This window comes from Hordeum vulgare, chromosome 2H (genome assembly GCF_904849725.1).
Source record: "Hordeum vulgare subsp. vulgare chromosome 2H, MorexV3_pseudomolecules_assembly, whole genome shotgun sequence".
Lineage (NCBI taxonomy): Eukaryota > Viridiplantae > Streptophyta > Magnoliopsida > Poales > Poaceae > Hordeum > Hordeum vulgare.
The window spans coordinates 495,209,557-495,225,005 of record NC_058519.1 but is presented as its reverse complement, the minus strand read 5'-3'; the positions used below and the strand labels follow the sequence as shown (position 1 = coordinate 495,225,005).

The window sequence follows — 15,449 nt, the reverse complement described above, 5'->3', positions numbered from 1 at the left end:
GTTGGAACTTAGCTTCACGAGATGTGCATCAATTCGATGTTGGAATTTAGCTTCACGAGATGTGCGTGACTGGACCGCTCTTCTGCCTCGATCAACAGATACGATTGCATTGGGTCCGTTAGAGCTTGCCAGTTTCACAAGCTAGCGACCCGGGGCCTCCCCTACAGTTCTACAGAAGTACAGAATGCCGTCCACAACATCTTATTCACGGGCAGGCAGCATGGAGAGGGACAAAAACATATGTATGAGCTAAGAAAATCCCAAGATAGCAAGCAAACATGAATTTTACGGCACAAACAAGTCAAATCACACATTCAGTTACGACTGGTCCGCCTGACGCTGATCACGTACGGCAAGATCTACGTACCATGTGCCCGCTACAGCGTGATCACGATCAACATGGCCATTGTGGTCAGGTTTTCCGCGTTGTCGTTCAGCTTGCGCAGAGGCGCCTCCTCCCCTTTCGCCGCTGGGGCGCCACCGCCGAACGCGTCGGCGCAGTCGGTGGCGGACCTCCTAACGGCGCCCATCTCGGCCACGTACGCCTGCTTCCGCCCGGTGGCAAGCGAGTGGACGGCGCTGTGCACCACGTTGAGCGCTTCGATGTACCGGCGGCGGCACGTGCCCAGCGCGGCCTGCTGCTTGTCCGACCAGCCCCCGCGCCGTTGCAGCTCTTTGATTGTGGCCACCGCCGCCGTGTAATTGGCCAGCGTCAGGTTCGTGGCGATCACGGCCAGCCCTTTCGCGTCCGCGGAGGCGCTCCCCGGCGCCGCCTGGAGCGTCGTCACGCAGAAGGACTTGAGGTTCTTGCGCTCAGATCCCTCCATCGCCTTCGCGCACGTCTCCTCCACGGAGGCAAACGCCCCGTGGGAGCCAACGAGAAGGATGATGAGCAAGGGGAGGAGGAGCCTGGCTGCCATGGTGTGCGCTCTTAGCTTGGTTAGGAACTTAGGATTGAGTTTTTGCTGGCTTCGGCTCGTGCACTGGCTTGTACATCTTGTAGGCAAAGGGAATAAATACGAGATCAAATCTTCTGTAGGTGGCTGTATTTTGCTTATAAATGGATCCTCTTAATGATAAGGCAACTAATATGCAAATATTATGGCAATGGATTCTCGATCTTAATTACATGAAGGTGGACCAGTGCACACATTTCTCATAACTAGTCATAAATGTACTACATAATTATTGAAGGTGATCTTCAGTGTTTTTAAATGGGCACCGCTAGGGATCAGACTATTAATCCCTTGCATCCTACCAGACTAGCAGATGAACGAATCTAGAGATTGTTAGAATTTGGCCCATATTTGTGGCAGCCCAACTAGCAAATTCTGAAATCTTAAAGTGATCCATGTGCACAAGCAAGTGGTGGGAGTGAAAAGTTTCGTCCCACATGAAAAGTTGGAGGAGATGTACACCACCTTATAAGGTGGAGTGTTGTAGCACTTGTAAGTGAGTGAGAGGAGGAGAGCCCCTCGCGCACTCCTTATCCTCCTCCTCCGCCGCTCGACCCGACCCGATCGCGTTTCGTGAATTTGAGCCTCGAGCCGAGACAACATTTTTCTTTATTTTGCTGTTTTGGAAAACTGAATTCGTAGTCGTGACGGAGGCGTCACACCTGGCTCGGTTAGGGTCGCTCCCGAATCGTCTGCTGCAACCGACTCGGATGTGCGGCGTGGGCCACGTCGCACATGTTAGGGTTTTCCGAACCGCACTATAAAAGGCACGCGCCGTGGACGTTGTATACACACCGAAACCAATCTAGGGTTTTGCCACTCCTCATTCCTTGCGCCGCCACCGTAGTCTATTCCATCCCGAGCGACGACGTCCACTAGCGAACGGGAGAGCAGGTCTCCGGAACCAGTGGACTTTGTGATCCTGTATGGGAGAGGGCAAATTAAATTTTTGGGAAGCCCTCTGCGTGACTACTCGCTGCTTCCACAACGGGTCGTCTACTTAGCATGTCGGGCGGTGCTGCGTACTGCCGCCTCAAGTGTCGTCTACTTAGTCTCGTCATCGCCAACGTCATCGTCAACAACATAGCTGCACCGAACACATCTGCTTCATCTACAAACGTTTGGTACGTGCATCGTGTTCCCGTTGGCCTGATAAACATGTTAGATGCGTACATGTTTTGCTATACTGTGTTGCTGCTATTCATGTTGTCTACTGCATCTAGTATGTTAGAGTTTCACATGTTAGTAGCTAGTATCCTCATGCTTCATATTCTGGAATTAATCATGGAAATTATGTCTATTTACTCAACAATCCAAAAACCTAATTATTGTTATAGGCAATTTCCTGAGTTAAACATGGGACATCTATCTGATGCGTTGAGGCCGGACAAGTTTACCGGTGTGGACTTTAAGAGATGGCAATACAAGACCACGTTGTGGTTGCCATCTCTGGAAGTGTTCGAGGCTAGTGAGGGTTTACCTGAAGGAACTATATCTGACGAGGATCAGAACAAGTTCAAGGAAACCAATACTGCCTTTGTGGGACTCGTTCTGTAGTGAACTGTACATCAAGAGCTTCCATGACTTCAAGATGGCTAACAGTCGTTCTGTAGTCGAACAGGCTCATGAGATACAGTGCATTGCTAAGGAGCTTGAGCACTCTAAGTGTGACTTACCTGACAAGTTTGTGGCTGGCTGCATTATTGCAAAGCTACGTTCCTCGTGGGGGAATTTCGCCACAACTCTCAAACACAAGAGCCAGGAGATATCGTTTGAAAACCTGATAGTGTCTCTTGATGTTGAGGAGAAGGCTCGGTCTAAGAACACTGCTGAGAGAGGTGGTGAAAGTTATTCTAGCGCCAACAAGGTGCAGAAAAAACATCACCACGACAAGAGCAAGGCGAAGAACAAACCTGCCTTCAACATACTCACCAAGACTACTTCTTTTAAGAAGAAAAAGAAGATGATGAACAAAGCTGAGCTGAAGTGCTACAGTTGTGGAGAGCCTGGCCACTTCTTTGTGGACTGCCCAGATCGTGCAGACAAGAAAGGGAAGGCCAAGAATGTCAATATGGTGACCGCTAACAATACTGATGGGTATGGTAATTTACAGTATGTGCTTTCAGTTTTTCAATCTCCTTGTTGGTGGATTGATACGGGTGCTAATGTTCATGTGTGTGCTGACATTTCTATTTTCATTTCTTATCAGGTCGAACGGGATTCTTCCGTCTTAATGGGGAATGAATCACGTGCTACTGTTCGTGGTGTTGGCACGGTAGATCTGAAGTTTACTTCGGGCAAGATCGTGCAGCTGAGGAACATGCAGCATGTCCCTACTATGAACAAGAATCTCGTTAGCGGATCTCTTCTTCGCAGAGATGGATTTAAGTTAGTCATTGATACGTCCATTTTGCATCATGCTTTCATGTTGATATTTATTGCTTTTTGGGCTGTTATTACACTTCACGGTACAATACTTATGTCTTTTCTCTCTTATTTTGCAAGGTTTACATGAAGAGGGAGAATGCCGGCGGCTGGAATTCTGGCCTGAAAAGGAGCAAGTTTGAGATGCCTATTCTGCGCAACTCCAAAAGCCGTGAAAATCAATGTGGATTTATTGTTGAGATTTATAAAAAATACTGGGCCGAAGAAGTGCCAGAGGGGCGCCAGCAGGAGGCCACAAGCCGGCTAGGCGCGACCTCCCCCTGGCCGCACCTAGGGGGCTTCTGAGCTGCCTGGTGGCCCACTTGCCCCCCCCCCTCTTTTACTACAAAGAAGGGTTTCGGTTTGGAAAAAATCAAGAAGAGGCTTTTCGAAGGATTCACCGCCGCCATGAGGTGGAACTTGAGCAGAACCAATCTAGAGCTCCGGCAGGACGATCTTGTCGGGTAAACTTCCCTCCCGGAGGGGGGAATCGTCACCATGGTCATCACCAACACTCCTCTCATCGGAGAGGACTCATCACCATCAACATCTTCATCATCACCATATCATCTCCAAACCCTAGTTCATCTCTTGTAAACAATCTCCGTCTCGCGACTCCGATTGGTACTTGTAAGGTTGCTAGTAGTGTTAATTACTCTTTGTAGTTGATGCTAGTTGGATTACTCGGTGGAAGAGTTTATGTTCAAATCTTTGATGCTACTCATTACTTCTCTGGTCATGATTATGATTATGCTTTGTGAGTAGTTACTTTTGTTCCTGAGGACATGGGATAAGTAGTCACGTGAATTTGGTATGCGTTCGATATTTTGATGTGTTTTATGTTGTTTTTCCTCTAGTGGTGATATTTGAATGTCGACTACATAACACTTCAACATTATTTGGGCCTAGAGAAAGGCATTGGGAAGTAGTAAGTAGATGATGGGTTGCTAGAGTGACAGAAGCTTAAACCCTACTTTATGTGTTGCTTCGTAAGGGGCTCATTTGGATCCACTAGTTTAATGCTATGGTTAGACTTTGTCTTAATTCTTCTTTCGTAGTTACGGTTGCTTGCGAGAGGGGTTAATCATAAGTGGGATGCTTGTCCAAGTAAGGGAAGCACCCAAGCACTGGTCCACCCACATATCAAACTATCAAGTAACGAACGCGAATCATATGAACATGATGAAAACTAGCTTGACAGAATTTCCCATGTGTCCTCGGGAGCGTTTTACCTCCTATAAGACTATGTCCAGGCTTGTCCCTTGCTACAAAAGGGATTGGGCCACTTTGCTGCACTGTTGTTACTTTTGTTACTTGCTACTTGCTACGAATCATCTCACCACACAATTACTTGTTACCGATAATTTCAGTGCTTGTAGATATTACCTTGCTGAAAACCACTTGTTAGATCCTCCCGCTCCTTGTTGGGTTCGACACTCTTACTTATCGAAAGGACTAAGATAGATCCCCTATTCTTGTGTGTCATCAAGACACTTTTCTGGCGCCGTTGCCGGGGAGTGAAGCGCCTTTGGTAAGTGGAAATTGGTAAGGAAACATTTATATAGTGTGCTGAAATTTATTGTCACTTGTCACTATGGAAACTAATCCTTTGAGGGGCTTGTTCGGGGAATCTTCACCTCGAACAGAAGCACAAAGACTTGCTCCTCAACCTGCTGCACCTACTGAAAATATTTGCTATGAATTTCCTTCGAGTATGCTTCGGAAGCACAAAGGTTTGCCCGAGGATGAGGTCAAGAAGAAGGTCTTTCCCTTATCTTTGAGGGATAAGGCGTTGACATGGTATAGGCTATGTGATGATACTGGATCATGGAACTACAATCGGTTGAAATTGGAATTTCATCAAAAGTTTTATCCTATGCATTTAGTACATCATGATCGGAATTATATTTATAATTTTTGTCCTTGTGACAGATAAAGCATCGCTCAAGCTTGGGGGAGGCTTAAATCAATGTTATATTAATGCCACAACCATGATCTCTCGAGAGAAATTATCATTCAGAACTTCTATGCTCGGCTTTCTCATGTTGATCGCACCATGCTTGACACTTCTTGTACCGGTTCTTTTATGAACAGGGATATTGACTTTAGATGGAATTTAATGCAGAGAATTAAATGCAACTCTGAAGATTGGGAGCTTGATGAAGGTAAGGAGTCATGTATAAATTTCAAGTTTGATTGCGTTAAATCCTTTGTCAAAACAAATACTTTTTGTGATTTTAGCGCTAAGTATGGACTTGACTCTGAGATAGTAGCTTCATTGTGTGAATCATTTGCTGCTCATATTGATCTCCCCAAAGAGAAGTGGTTTAAATATCATCCTCCCTTAGAAGTCAATGTAGTTAAACCCAATCTAGTTGAAGAGAAAGCCATTGCCTATAATGATCCTATTGTCCCCAGTGCTTACATTGAGAAACCACCTTTCCCTGTTAGGATAAAGGATCATTCTAAAGCTTCAACTGTGATACGTAGGGGTTACATTTGAACACCTACACCCCCTGAGCAAATTAGAGTTGAACCTAGCATTGCTATTATCAAAGATCTCATGTCCGACAATGTTGATGGCCATGATATTCACTTATGTGAAGATGCTGGTAGAATTGCTAAACCACATGCTAGAGACAAACATAGGCCTGTTGTTGGCACGCCTGTTATTTCTGTTAAGATAGGAGATCATTGTTATCATGGTTTATGTGACGTGGGTTCTAGTGTTAGTGCAATACCTCAATCCTTATATGATGAATTTAAAGAAGAGACTGCACCTGTTGAGATAGAGCCTATTGATGTCACTATTCAACTTGCCAATAGAGATACTATCTGCCGTGTGGGAATTGTTAGGGATGTTGAAGTCTTGTGTGGTAAAACGAAGAATCCTGCTGATTTCCTCGTTCTTGCTACCACCCAAGATAGCTTTTGTCCCATCATATTTGGCAGACCTTTTCTCAATACCGTCAATGCTCATATTGATTGTAAGACCTGTTCTCAATACGAGTTCAATTTCTCCAAGATTGGTAGACAACCTCATGAAAACGAGTTGCCCAGTAAGGATGAAACTATTGCCCTAGCTTCTATTGTTGTGCCTCCTGCTGATCCCTTAGATCAATACTTGCTTGAGCATCAAAATGATATGCATATGGATGAAAGAGATGAGATAGATAGAGTTGTCTTAGAACAATATCCTATACTTAAGAATAATTTGCCTGTTGAACTGCTTGGGGATCCACCTCCACCAAAGGGTGATCCCGTGTTCGAGCTTAAACAGTTGCCTGATACTCTTAAGTATGCTTATTGCTCCGGCAACGAAATTCCTTCCCCGGCAATGGCGCCAGAAATCCTTCTACTACTTCTCAAACAACACCGCCATAAATTGACACGTTGACGGAGACTGGGCTTGCGTTGGTTTTTTCCCTTGAAGAGGAAAGGGTGATGCAACACAGGAGCAGTACGTATTTCCCTCTGTTTGAGAACCAAGGTATCTATCCAGAAGAAGGGTCTCGTCAAGTCCACAGTTCCTACGCAAACACAAACAAGCTTGCACCCAACGCTTCAAAGGGGTTGTCAATCCCTTCAAGATTGTTTGCAACGTGAGATCTGAAGGCGGAAAGCGCAACGAAGTAAAAAGTGTAAGGCTGAAAATATGGTGTGGAGTAGACCCTGGGGCCCATAGTGTTCACTAGAGGCTTCTCTCAAAATAGCAAGTATTAAGTTGGGTGAACAAATTACTGTCGAGCAATTGATAGAACCGCGCAAAGTCATGACGATATCTTAGGCCATGATCATACATATAGGCATCACGTCCGAGATAAGTAGACCGATACTTTCTGCATCTACTACTATTACTCCACACATCGACCGCTATCCAGCATGCATCTAGTGTATTGAGTTCATGACGAACAGAGTAACGCCTTAAGCAAGATGACATGATGTAGAGGGATAATCTCAAACCAATGATGAAAACCCCATCTTTTTACCCTTGATGGCAACAACACGATGTGTGCCTCGCTACCCCTTCTGTCACTGGGTGAGGTCACCGCACGGTATGAACCCAAAACCAAGCACTTCTCCCATTGCAAGAATCATAGATCTAGTTGGCCAAACAAAACCCACAACTCGAAGAGAATTACAAGGATATGAAATCATGCATAAGAGAGATCAGAAGAAACTCAAATAAGATTCATAGATAATCTGATCATAAATCCACAATTCATCGGATCTCGAGAAACACACCGCAAAAGAAGATTAAATTGGATAGATCACCATGAACATAATGCCGAAGTTTGTATTGAAGATCCAAGAGAGAGAAGAAGCCATCTAGTTACTAGCTATGGACCCGTAGGTCTATGGTGAACTACTCACGCGTCATTGGAGAGGTCATGGTGTTCATGAAGAAGCCCTCCGTGTCTGAATCCCCCCTCCGGCAGGGCACCAGAACGTGCCCCAGATGGGATCTTGCGGAGACAGAAGCTTGCGGCGGCGGAAAAGTACTTTCGATGATCTCCTGATTTTTTTGGGATTTTTAGGGAATATATAGGAGCAACCCCTAGGGTAGAGGGCGCATAGGGGGTCCACAAGCCTGTGGGTCGCGGCCTCCCCCATGGTCACGGGGTGGGGGCTTGTGGGGCCCTTGAGGCTCCCCTGCCTTGTCTCTCAAGCTTCCCGATCTTCTTCCGTTACGAAAAAAATATTTTCAGGGATTTTCTTCCGTTTGGACTCCGTTTCAAAATCTCCTCTGAATGGGGTCAAAAACATGGAAAAACAGGAACTGGCACTTGGCACTGAGTTAATAAGTTAGTCCCAAAAAATATATAAAAGGCATGCATAACATCCAAAGTTTTACAAGATAATAGCATGAAACCATCAAAAATTATAGATACGTTGGAGACGTATCACTTATCTTGATGAAAAAGAGATATATCATGTTATTATTAGTGCTAGCCTCTCAGAGCATGAAGAAAAGAAGTTACTAAAAACTCTCAGGAAGCACCGCACTGCTATTGGATATACTCTTGATGATCTTAAGGGCATTAGTCCCACTCTATGCCAGCACAAGATTAAAACCGATCATGATTCCAAGCCAGTTGCTGATCATCAATGGAGATTAAATCCTAAGATGAAAGAGGTAGTAAGAAAAGAAATACTAAAGCTCCTAGAAGCAGGTATTATCTATCCTATTGCTCATGGTGATTGGGTGAGTCCCGTGCATTGCGTCCCTAAGAAGGGAGGTATTACCGTTGTCCCTAATGATAAGGATGAATTGATCCCATAGAGGATTATTACTGGCTATAGGATGGTGATCGATTTTAGGAAATTGAATAAAGGCACTAGGAAAGATCATTACACTTTGCCTTTTATCGACCAAATGCTAGAAAGACTGTCTAAACACACACACTTCTGCTTTCTAGACGGTTATTTTGGTTTCTCCCAAATACCAGTTGCACAATCTGATCAGGAGAAAACCACTTTCACCTGCCCTTTCGGTACCTTTGCTTATAGACGTATGCCTTTTGGCTTATGTAATGCACGTGCCACCTTTCAAAGATGTATAATGGCTACATTCTCTAACATTTGTGAAAAGATTGTTGAGGTTTTCATGGATGACTTTTCCGTTTACGGGTCTTCTTTTTATGATTGCCTCAGCAACCTTGATCGAGTCTTGCAGAGATGTAAAGACACCAATCTTATCTTGAATTGGGAGAAGTGCCACTTTATGGTTAATGAAGGCATCGTCTTAGGACAACAAATTTCTGAAAGAGGTATTGAAGTCGATAAGGCTAAGGTTGATGCAATCGAGAAAATGCCATACCCCACAGATATCAAAGGTATAAGAAGTTTCCTTGGTCATGCTGGTTTCTATAGAAGGTTCATTAAAGACTTCTCTAATATTTCTAGGCCTCTTACCAATCTCTTGCAAAAGGATATTCGTTTTGTCTTTGACGATGATTGTGAGGAGGCCTTCGAAATACTTAAGAAGGCTTTGATAACTGCACCTATTATTCAACCACCTGATTGGAACTTACCTTTTCAAATCATATGTGATGCTATTGGTGCTGTCCTAGGGCAAAGAGTTGATGAGAAGTTGAATGTTAAACACTATGCTAGTAATACTCTAGACAATGCCCAAAGAAACTATGCTACTACGGAAAAGGAATTTTTAGCAGTCGTGTTCGCATGTGAAAAGTTCAGGTCTTACATAGTTGATTCCAAAGTCACTATTCACACTGATCACACTGCTATTAAGTACCTCATGGAGACGAAAGACGCTAAACCTAGACTAATCAGATGGGTTCTCTTGCTACAAGAATTTAATTTGCACGTTGTCGACAGGAAGGGTGCTGATAACCCCGTAGCAGATAACTTGTCTAGGTTGGCGAATGTTCTTGATGACCCACAACCTATTGATGATAGCTTTCCTGATGAGCAATTGAATGTCATCAATATTTCACGTAGTGCACCATGGTATGCTGATTATGCAAATTATATCGTTGCCAAATATATACCACCTAGTTTCACATACCAGCAAAAGAAGAAATTCTTCTTTGACTTGAGACATTACTTTTGGGATGATCCTCACCTTTATAAGGAAGGAGTAGATGGTTTTATTGGACGTTGTGTACCTGAACATGAACAGGAACAGATCCTATAGAAGTGTCACTCCGAGTCCTACGGAGGACACCATGCGGGAGATAGAACTACACACAAGGTATTGCAATCAGGATCCTATTGGCCCACTCTATTCAAGGATGCCCGTAAGTTTGTCTTGTCTTGTGACGAATGTAAAAGAATAGGTAATATCTGTAAACGTCAGGAAATGCCTATGAACTATTCACTTGTCATTAAACCATTTGATGTCTGGGGCTTTGATTATATTGGACCTTTTCCAAAATCCAACGGGTATACTCATATCCTAGTTGTTGTTGATTACGTCACTAAGTGGGTAGAAGCTATGCCCACTAGCAGTGCTGATCACAACACCTCTATCAGGATGCTTAAAGAAGTTATTTTCCCAAGATTTGGAGTCCCTAGATACCTAATGACTGACGGTGGTTCACATTTCATTCATGGTGCTTTCCGTAAAACGCCTGCTAAGTACAATTTCAACCATAGAATTGTGTCACCCGATCAACCTCAGTCCAGTGGTCAAGTAGAGCTAAGCAATAGAGAGCTTAAACTAATTCTGCAAAAGACTGTTAATTGATCTAGAAAGAATTGGTCTAAGAAGCTCGATGATGCACTGTGGGCTTATAGAACTGCCTATAAGAATCCCATGGGCATGTCTCCGTACAAAATGGTGTACGGTAAAGCATGTCATTTACCTCTTGAGCTAGAGCATAAAGCTTATTGCGCAATCAAAGAGCTCAACTTTGATTTCAAACTTGATGGTGAGAAGAGGTTATTTGATATTAGCTCGCTTGATGAATGGAGAACTCACGCATATGAAAATGCCAAGTTGTTCAAAGAAAAGGTTATGAGGTGGCATGATAAAAGGATACAAAAGCGTGAGTTAAATGTACGTGATTATGTCTTGCTATATAATTCTCGCTTAAGATTTTTTGCAGGCAAGCTTCTCTCTAAATGGGAAGGTCCCTATATTGTCGAGGAAGTATATCGTTCCGGTGCTATCAAGATCAACAACACGGAAGGTAATTGTCCGAGAGTTGTAAATGGGCAGAGAATCAAGCAGTATATCTCAGGTACTCCCATAAATGTTGGAAGCAATATTATCAATACCGTTACTCCGGAGGAATACCTAACACTACTGAAATTCAGAAATTTGCCGTCTGGCATGGCGGACGGCAAAGGGGGCAACCACTGACGGCAAAGGCTTTGCCGTCGGTCAGAAGACGGCATAAAAAAATCCGGTGAAGAGGTTCTTTGCCGTGTGATTTTTTAAAGCGGACGACAAAGAATATTTGCCATGAGGGGGCAGACGGCAAATTAAATGGGACGGCACATACTGCAACGGCCCCGTTAAGTGTTAACGGCAGGCCTCCTCTCTTTGTCGTCTGCCATCGCCCCTTTGCCATGTGGGGGCAGACGGCAAAGGGGGGAACCAGCCCCCCCCTCTCTCCCCTCTTTGCCATCTGCCATCCCCCCTTTGCCATGTGGTGGCCGATGGCAAAGAGTGGAGAGAGAGGGGGCTGATTCCGCCCTTTGCCATGTGGGGGCAGACGACAAAGAGGGGAATAAAGCCCCTCTCTCTCCCCTCTTTGCCGTCTGCCATCCCCCCTTTGCCATGTGGGGGCAGACGGCAAAGGGGGGAACCAGCCCCTTTTTAATTTTATTTTTTATTATATCCAGCATTTTTAACAATAATCAGCATATATATATATATATATATTTGACATAAATAAATTTCTTTCCATACTCATAACGATATTAAAATAACTCTCATCCATAGTGCATACATATTATGCAAGTTGCATCCGTACCAAACCATATATTACACCAATTTCATCCACATGCATACAAAGTTTCATATATATCCATATGCTACAATAGTTTCAATACAACCCATGATACAAGAAATCATCTTCAAGCATTCCATCAATATAATCCAAGCTTCCCGTGAACTGAATGTTATCTGCAAAATGACAAATAAGAAAGTTAGAAGAATAATACTAGATGAAGAAGTGTATATAGGTTATTTCGGAGAGAAATTAGCTAAGTATATACCATTTAGGAGCTAACTAAGCTAATTATGTCATTTAGGTGGAACCCTAGCAAACTATAGGTTGTTTCGGAGCTAATTTGGGTAAAATAGGTCATTCCGGAGCAAACTATGCTTACTAAGCCATTTTGGATCTAGCTAGGCTAATTATAGGCCATTTAATACCTAAGTTAGGGGCAATAGGTCATCTTGCAGCTACGTCAGCCTTATTATGTCATTTAGGAGAGAACTTAGCTAAGTATATATCATTTTTTATTAAATAGGTCATTTTGGAGCTAACTAAGCTAATTATGTAATTTCTTAGGATAATTAGCCAATTTAGCCTTTCTTGGATGAGTCTAAGCTACGTAGAAGAAGAGAAAGAGAAGAAGAATTAAAAGAAGGAGGAGGAGGAGGAGAAGGAGAAGGAGAAGTAAGAGGAGAAGAAGAAGAAAATAAGAAGGAGAAGGAGAAGGAGGAAGAAGGAGGAAGAAGAAGGAGAAATAGGAGCTCCTTCTCCTGCTTCTCCTCCTTCTTCTCCTTCTTCTTATCCTCCTTCTCTTCTTCTTATTCTCTTCTTCTTCTTCTTCTTCTTCTTCTTCTTCCTTCCTTTTTGGAGCTAATTATGTCATTTCGAGGATAATTAGCTAAGTATAGGTCATGTTTTATTAAATAGACCATTTAGGAGCGGACTAAGCTAATTATGTCATTTAGGTGGAACCCTAGCTAACTATAGGTCGTTTCGGAGCTAACTTGGGTAAAATAGGTCATTCCGGAGCAAACTATGCTTATTAAGCCATTTTAGATCTAGCTAGGCTAATTATAGGCCATTTAATACCTAAGTTACGGGGAATAGGTCATCTTGCAGCTACGTAAGCCTTATTATGTCATTTAGGAGAGAACTTAGCTAACTATAGGTCATTTTGTATTAAATAGGTCATTTTGGAGCTAACTAAGCTAATTATGTCATTTCGTAGGATAATTAGCCAATTTAGCCTATCTTGGATGAGTCTAAGCTACGTAGAATAAGAGAAAGAGAAGAAGAAGTAAAAGAAGGAGGAGGAGGAGAAGGAGAAGGAAGAGGAGAAGAAGAAGAAAAGAAGAACGAGAAGGAGAAGGAGGAAGAAGAAGGAGAAGGAGGAGCTCCTTCTCCTTCCTCTCCTCCTTCTTCTCCTCCTTCTTATCCTCCTCCTCCTCTTCTTCTTCTTCTATTCTTCTTCTTCTTCCTTCCTTTCATTTTTCCTCTTTCTTCTCTTCTTGTCCCCTTCTTCGGGCTAAATTAGCTAAGAATGCCTTTTTGGAGCTAATTATGTCATTTCGAGGATAATTAGTTAAGTATAGGTCATGTTTTATTGAATAGACCATTTAGGAGTTAACTAAGATAATTATGTCATTTAGGTGAAACCCTAGCTAACTATAGGTCGTTTCGGAGCTAACTTGGGTAAAATAGGTCATTCGGAGCAAACTATGCTTATTAAGCCATTTTGGTCTAGCTAGGCTAATTGTAGGCCATTTAATACCTAAGTTAGGGGGAATAGGTCATCTTGCAGCTAAGTAAGCCTTATTATGTCATTTAGGAGAGAACTTAGCTAAGTATAGGTCATTTTTTTTATTAAATAGGTCATTTTGGAGCTAACTAAGCTAATTATGTCATTTCGTAGGATAATTAGCCAATTTAGCCTTTCTTGGATGAGTCTAAGCTACGTAGAAGAAGAGAAAGAGAAGAAGAAGTAAAAGAAGGAGGAGGAGCAGGAGAAGGAGAAGTAAGAGGAGAAGAAGAAGAAAATAAGAAGGAGAAGGAGAAGGAGGAAGAAGGAGGAAGAAGAAGGAGAAGGAGGAGCTCCTTCTCCTGCTCCTTCTCTTTCTTCTCCTCCTTCTTATCCTCCTTCTCTTCTTCTTATTCTCTTCTTCTTCTTCTTCTTCTTCCTTCCTTTCATTTTTCCTCTTTCTTCTCCTCTTGTCCCCTTCTTATGGATAAATTAGCTAAGAATCTTTTTGGAGCTAATTATGTCATTTCGAGGATAATTAGCTAAGTATAGGTCATGTTTTTTTAAATAGACCATTTAGGAGCTAACTAAGCTAATTATGTCATTTAGGTGGAACCCTAGCTAACTATAGGTCGTTTCGGAGCTAACTTGGGTAAAATAGGTCATTCCGGAGCAAACTATGCTTATTAAGCCATTTTGGATCTAGCTATGCTAATTATAAGCCATTTAATACCTAAGTTAAAGGGAATAGGTCATCTTGCAGCTACGTAAGCCTTATTATGTCATTTAGGGGAGAACTTAGCTAAGTATAGGTCATTTTTTTATTAAATTGGTCATTTTGGAGCTAACTAAGTTAATTATGTCATTTCGTAGGATAATTAGCAAATTTAGCCTTTCTAGGATGAGTCTAAACTACGTAGCAGCAGAGAAAGAGAAGAAGAAGTAGAATAAGGAGGAGGAGGAGGAGGAGGAGGAGAAGGAGAAGGAAGAGGAGAAGAAGAAGAAAAGAAGAAGGAGAAGGAGAAGGAGGAAGAAGAAGGAGAAGGAGGAGCTCCTTCTCCTGCTTCTCCTCCTTCTTGTCCTTCTTCCTATCCTCCTCTTTCTCTTCTTCTTCTTCTTCTCTTCTTCTTCTTCTTCCTTCCTTTCATTTTTCCTCTTTCTTCTCCTCTTGTCCCCTTCTTCGGGCTAAATTAGCTAAGAATGCCTTTTTGGAGCTAATTATGTCATTTCGAGGATAATTAGCTAAGTATGGGTCATGTTTTATTAAATAGACCATTTAGGAGCGAACTAAGCTAATTATGTCATTTAGGTGGAACCCTAGCTAACTATAGGTCGTTTCGGAGCTATCTTGGGTAAAATAGGTCATTCCGGAGCAAACTATGCTTATTAGGCCATTTTGGATCTAGCTAGGCTAATTATAGGCCATTTAATACCTAAGTTACGGGGAATAGGTCATCTTGCAGTTACGTAAGCCTTATTATGTCATTTAGGAGAGAACTTAGCTAACTATAGGTCATTTTGTATTAAATAGGTCATTTTGGAGCTAACTAAGCTAATTATGTCATTTCGTAGGATAATTAGCCAATTTAGCCTGTCTTGGATGAGTCTAAGCTACGTAGAATAAGAGAAAGAGAAGAAGAAGTAAAAGAAATAGGAGGAGGAGAAGGAGAAGGAAGAGGAGAAGTAGTAGAAAAGAAGAACGAGAAGGAGAAGGAGGAAGAAGAAGGAGGAGGAGCTCCTTCTCCTTCCTCTCCTCCTTCTTCTCCTCCTTCTTATCCTCCTCCTTCTCTTCTTCTTCTCTTCTTCTTCTTCTTCCTTCCTTTCATTTTTCCTCTTTCTTCTCTTCTTGTCCCCTTCTTCGGGCTAAATTAGCTAAGAATGCCTTTTTGGAGCTAATTATGTCATTTCGAGGATAGT

The 15,449-nt window shown here is 42.7% G+C and overlaps 1 protein-coding gene across 1 annotated transcript; it reads right to left on the bottom strand.

Moving 5' to 3' along the window:
- Window positions 1-233: 233 nt before the first annotated feature.
- LOC123430332 lies at window positions 234-1,089 on the bottom strand. The gene has a single exon (XM_045114199.1). It carries the CDS (start codon window positions 918-920, stop codon window positions 378-380), a length of 543 nt encoding a protein of 180 aa, XP_044970134.1. The 5' UTR covers window positions 921-1,089; the 3' UTR covers window positions 234-377.
- Window positions 1,090-15,449: the final 14,360 nt, after the last annotated feature.

Excerpts from the sequence above, each read along its gene's own strand:
- LOC123430332 (XM_045114199.1), bottom strand. The coding sequence starts at position 920 with ATGGCAGCCAGGCTCCTCCTCCCCTTGCTCATCATCCTTCTCGTTGGC.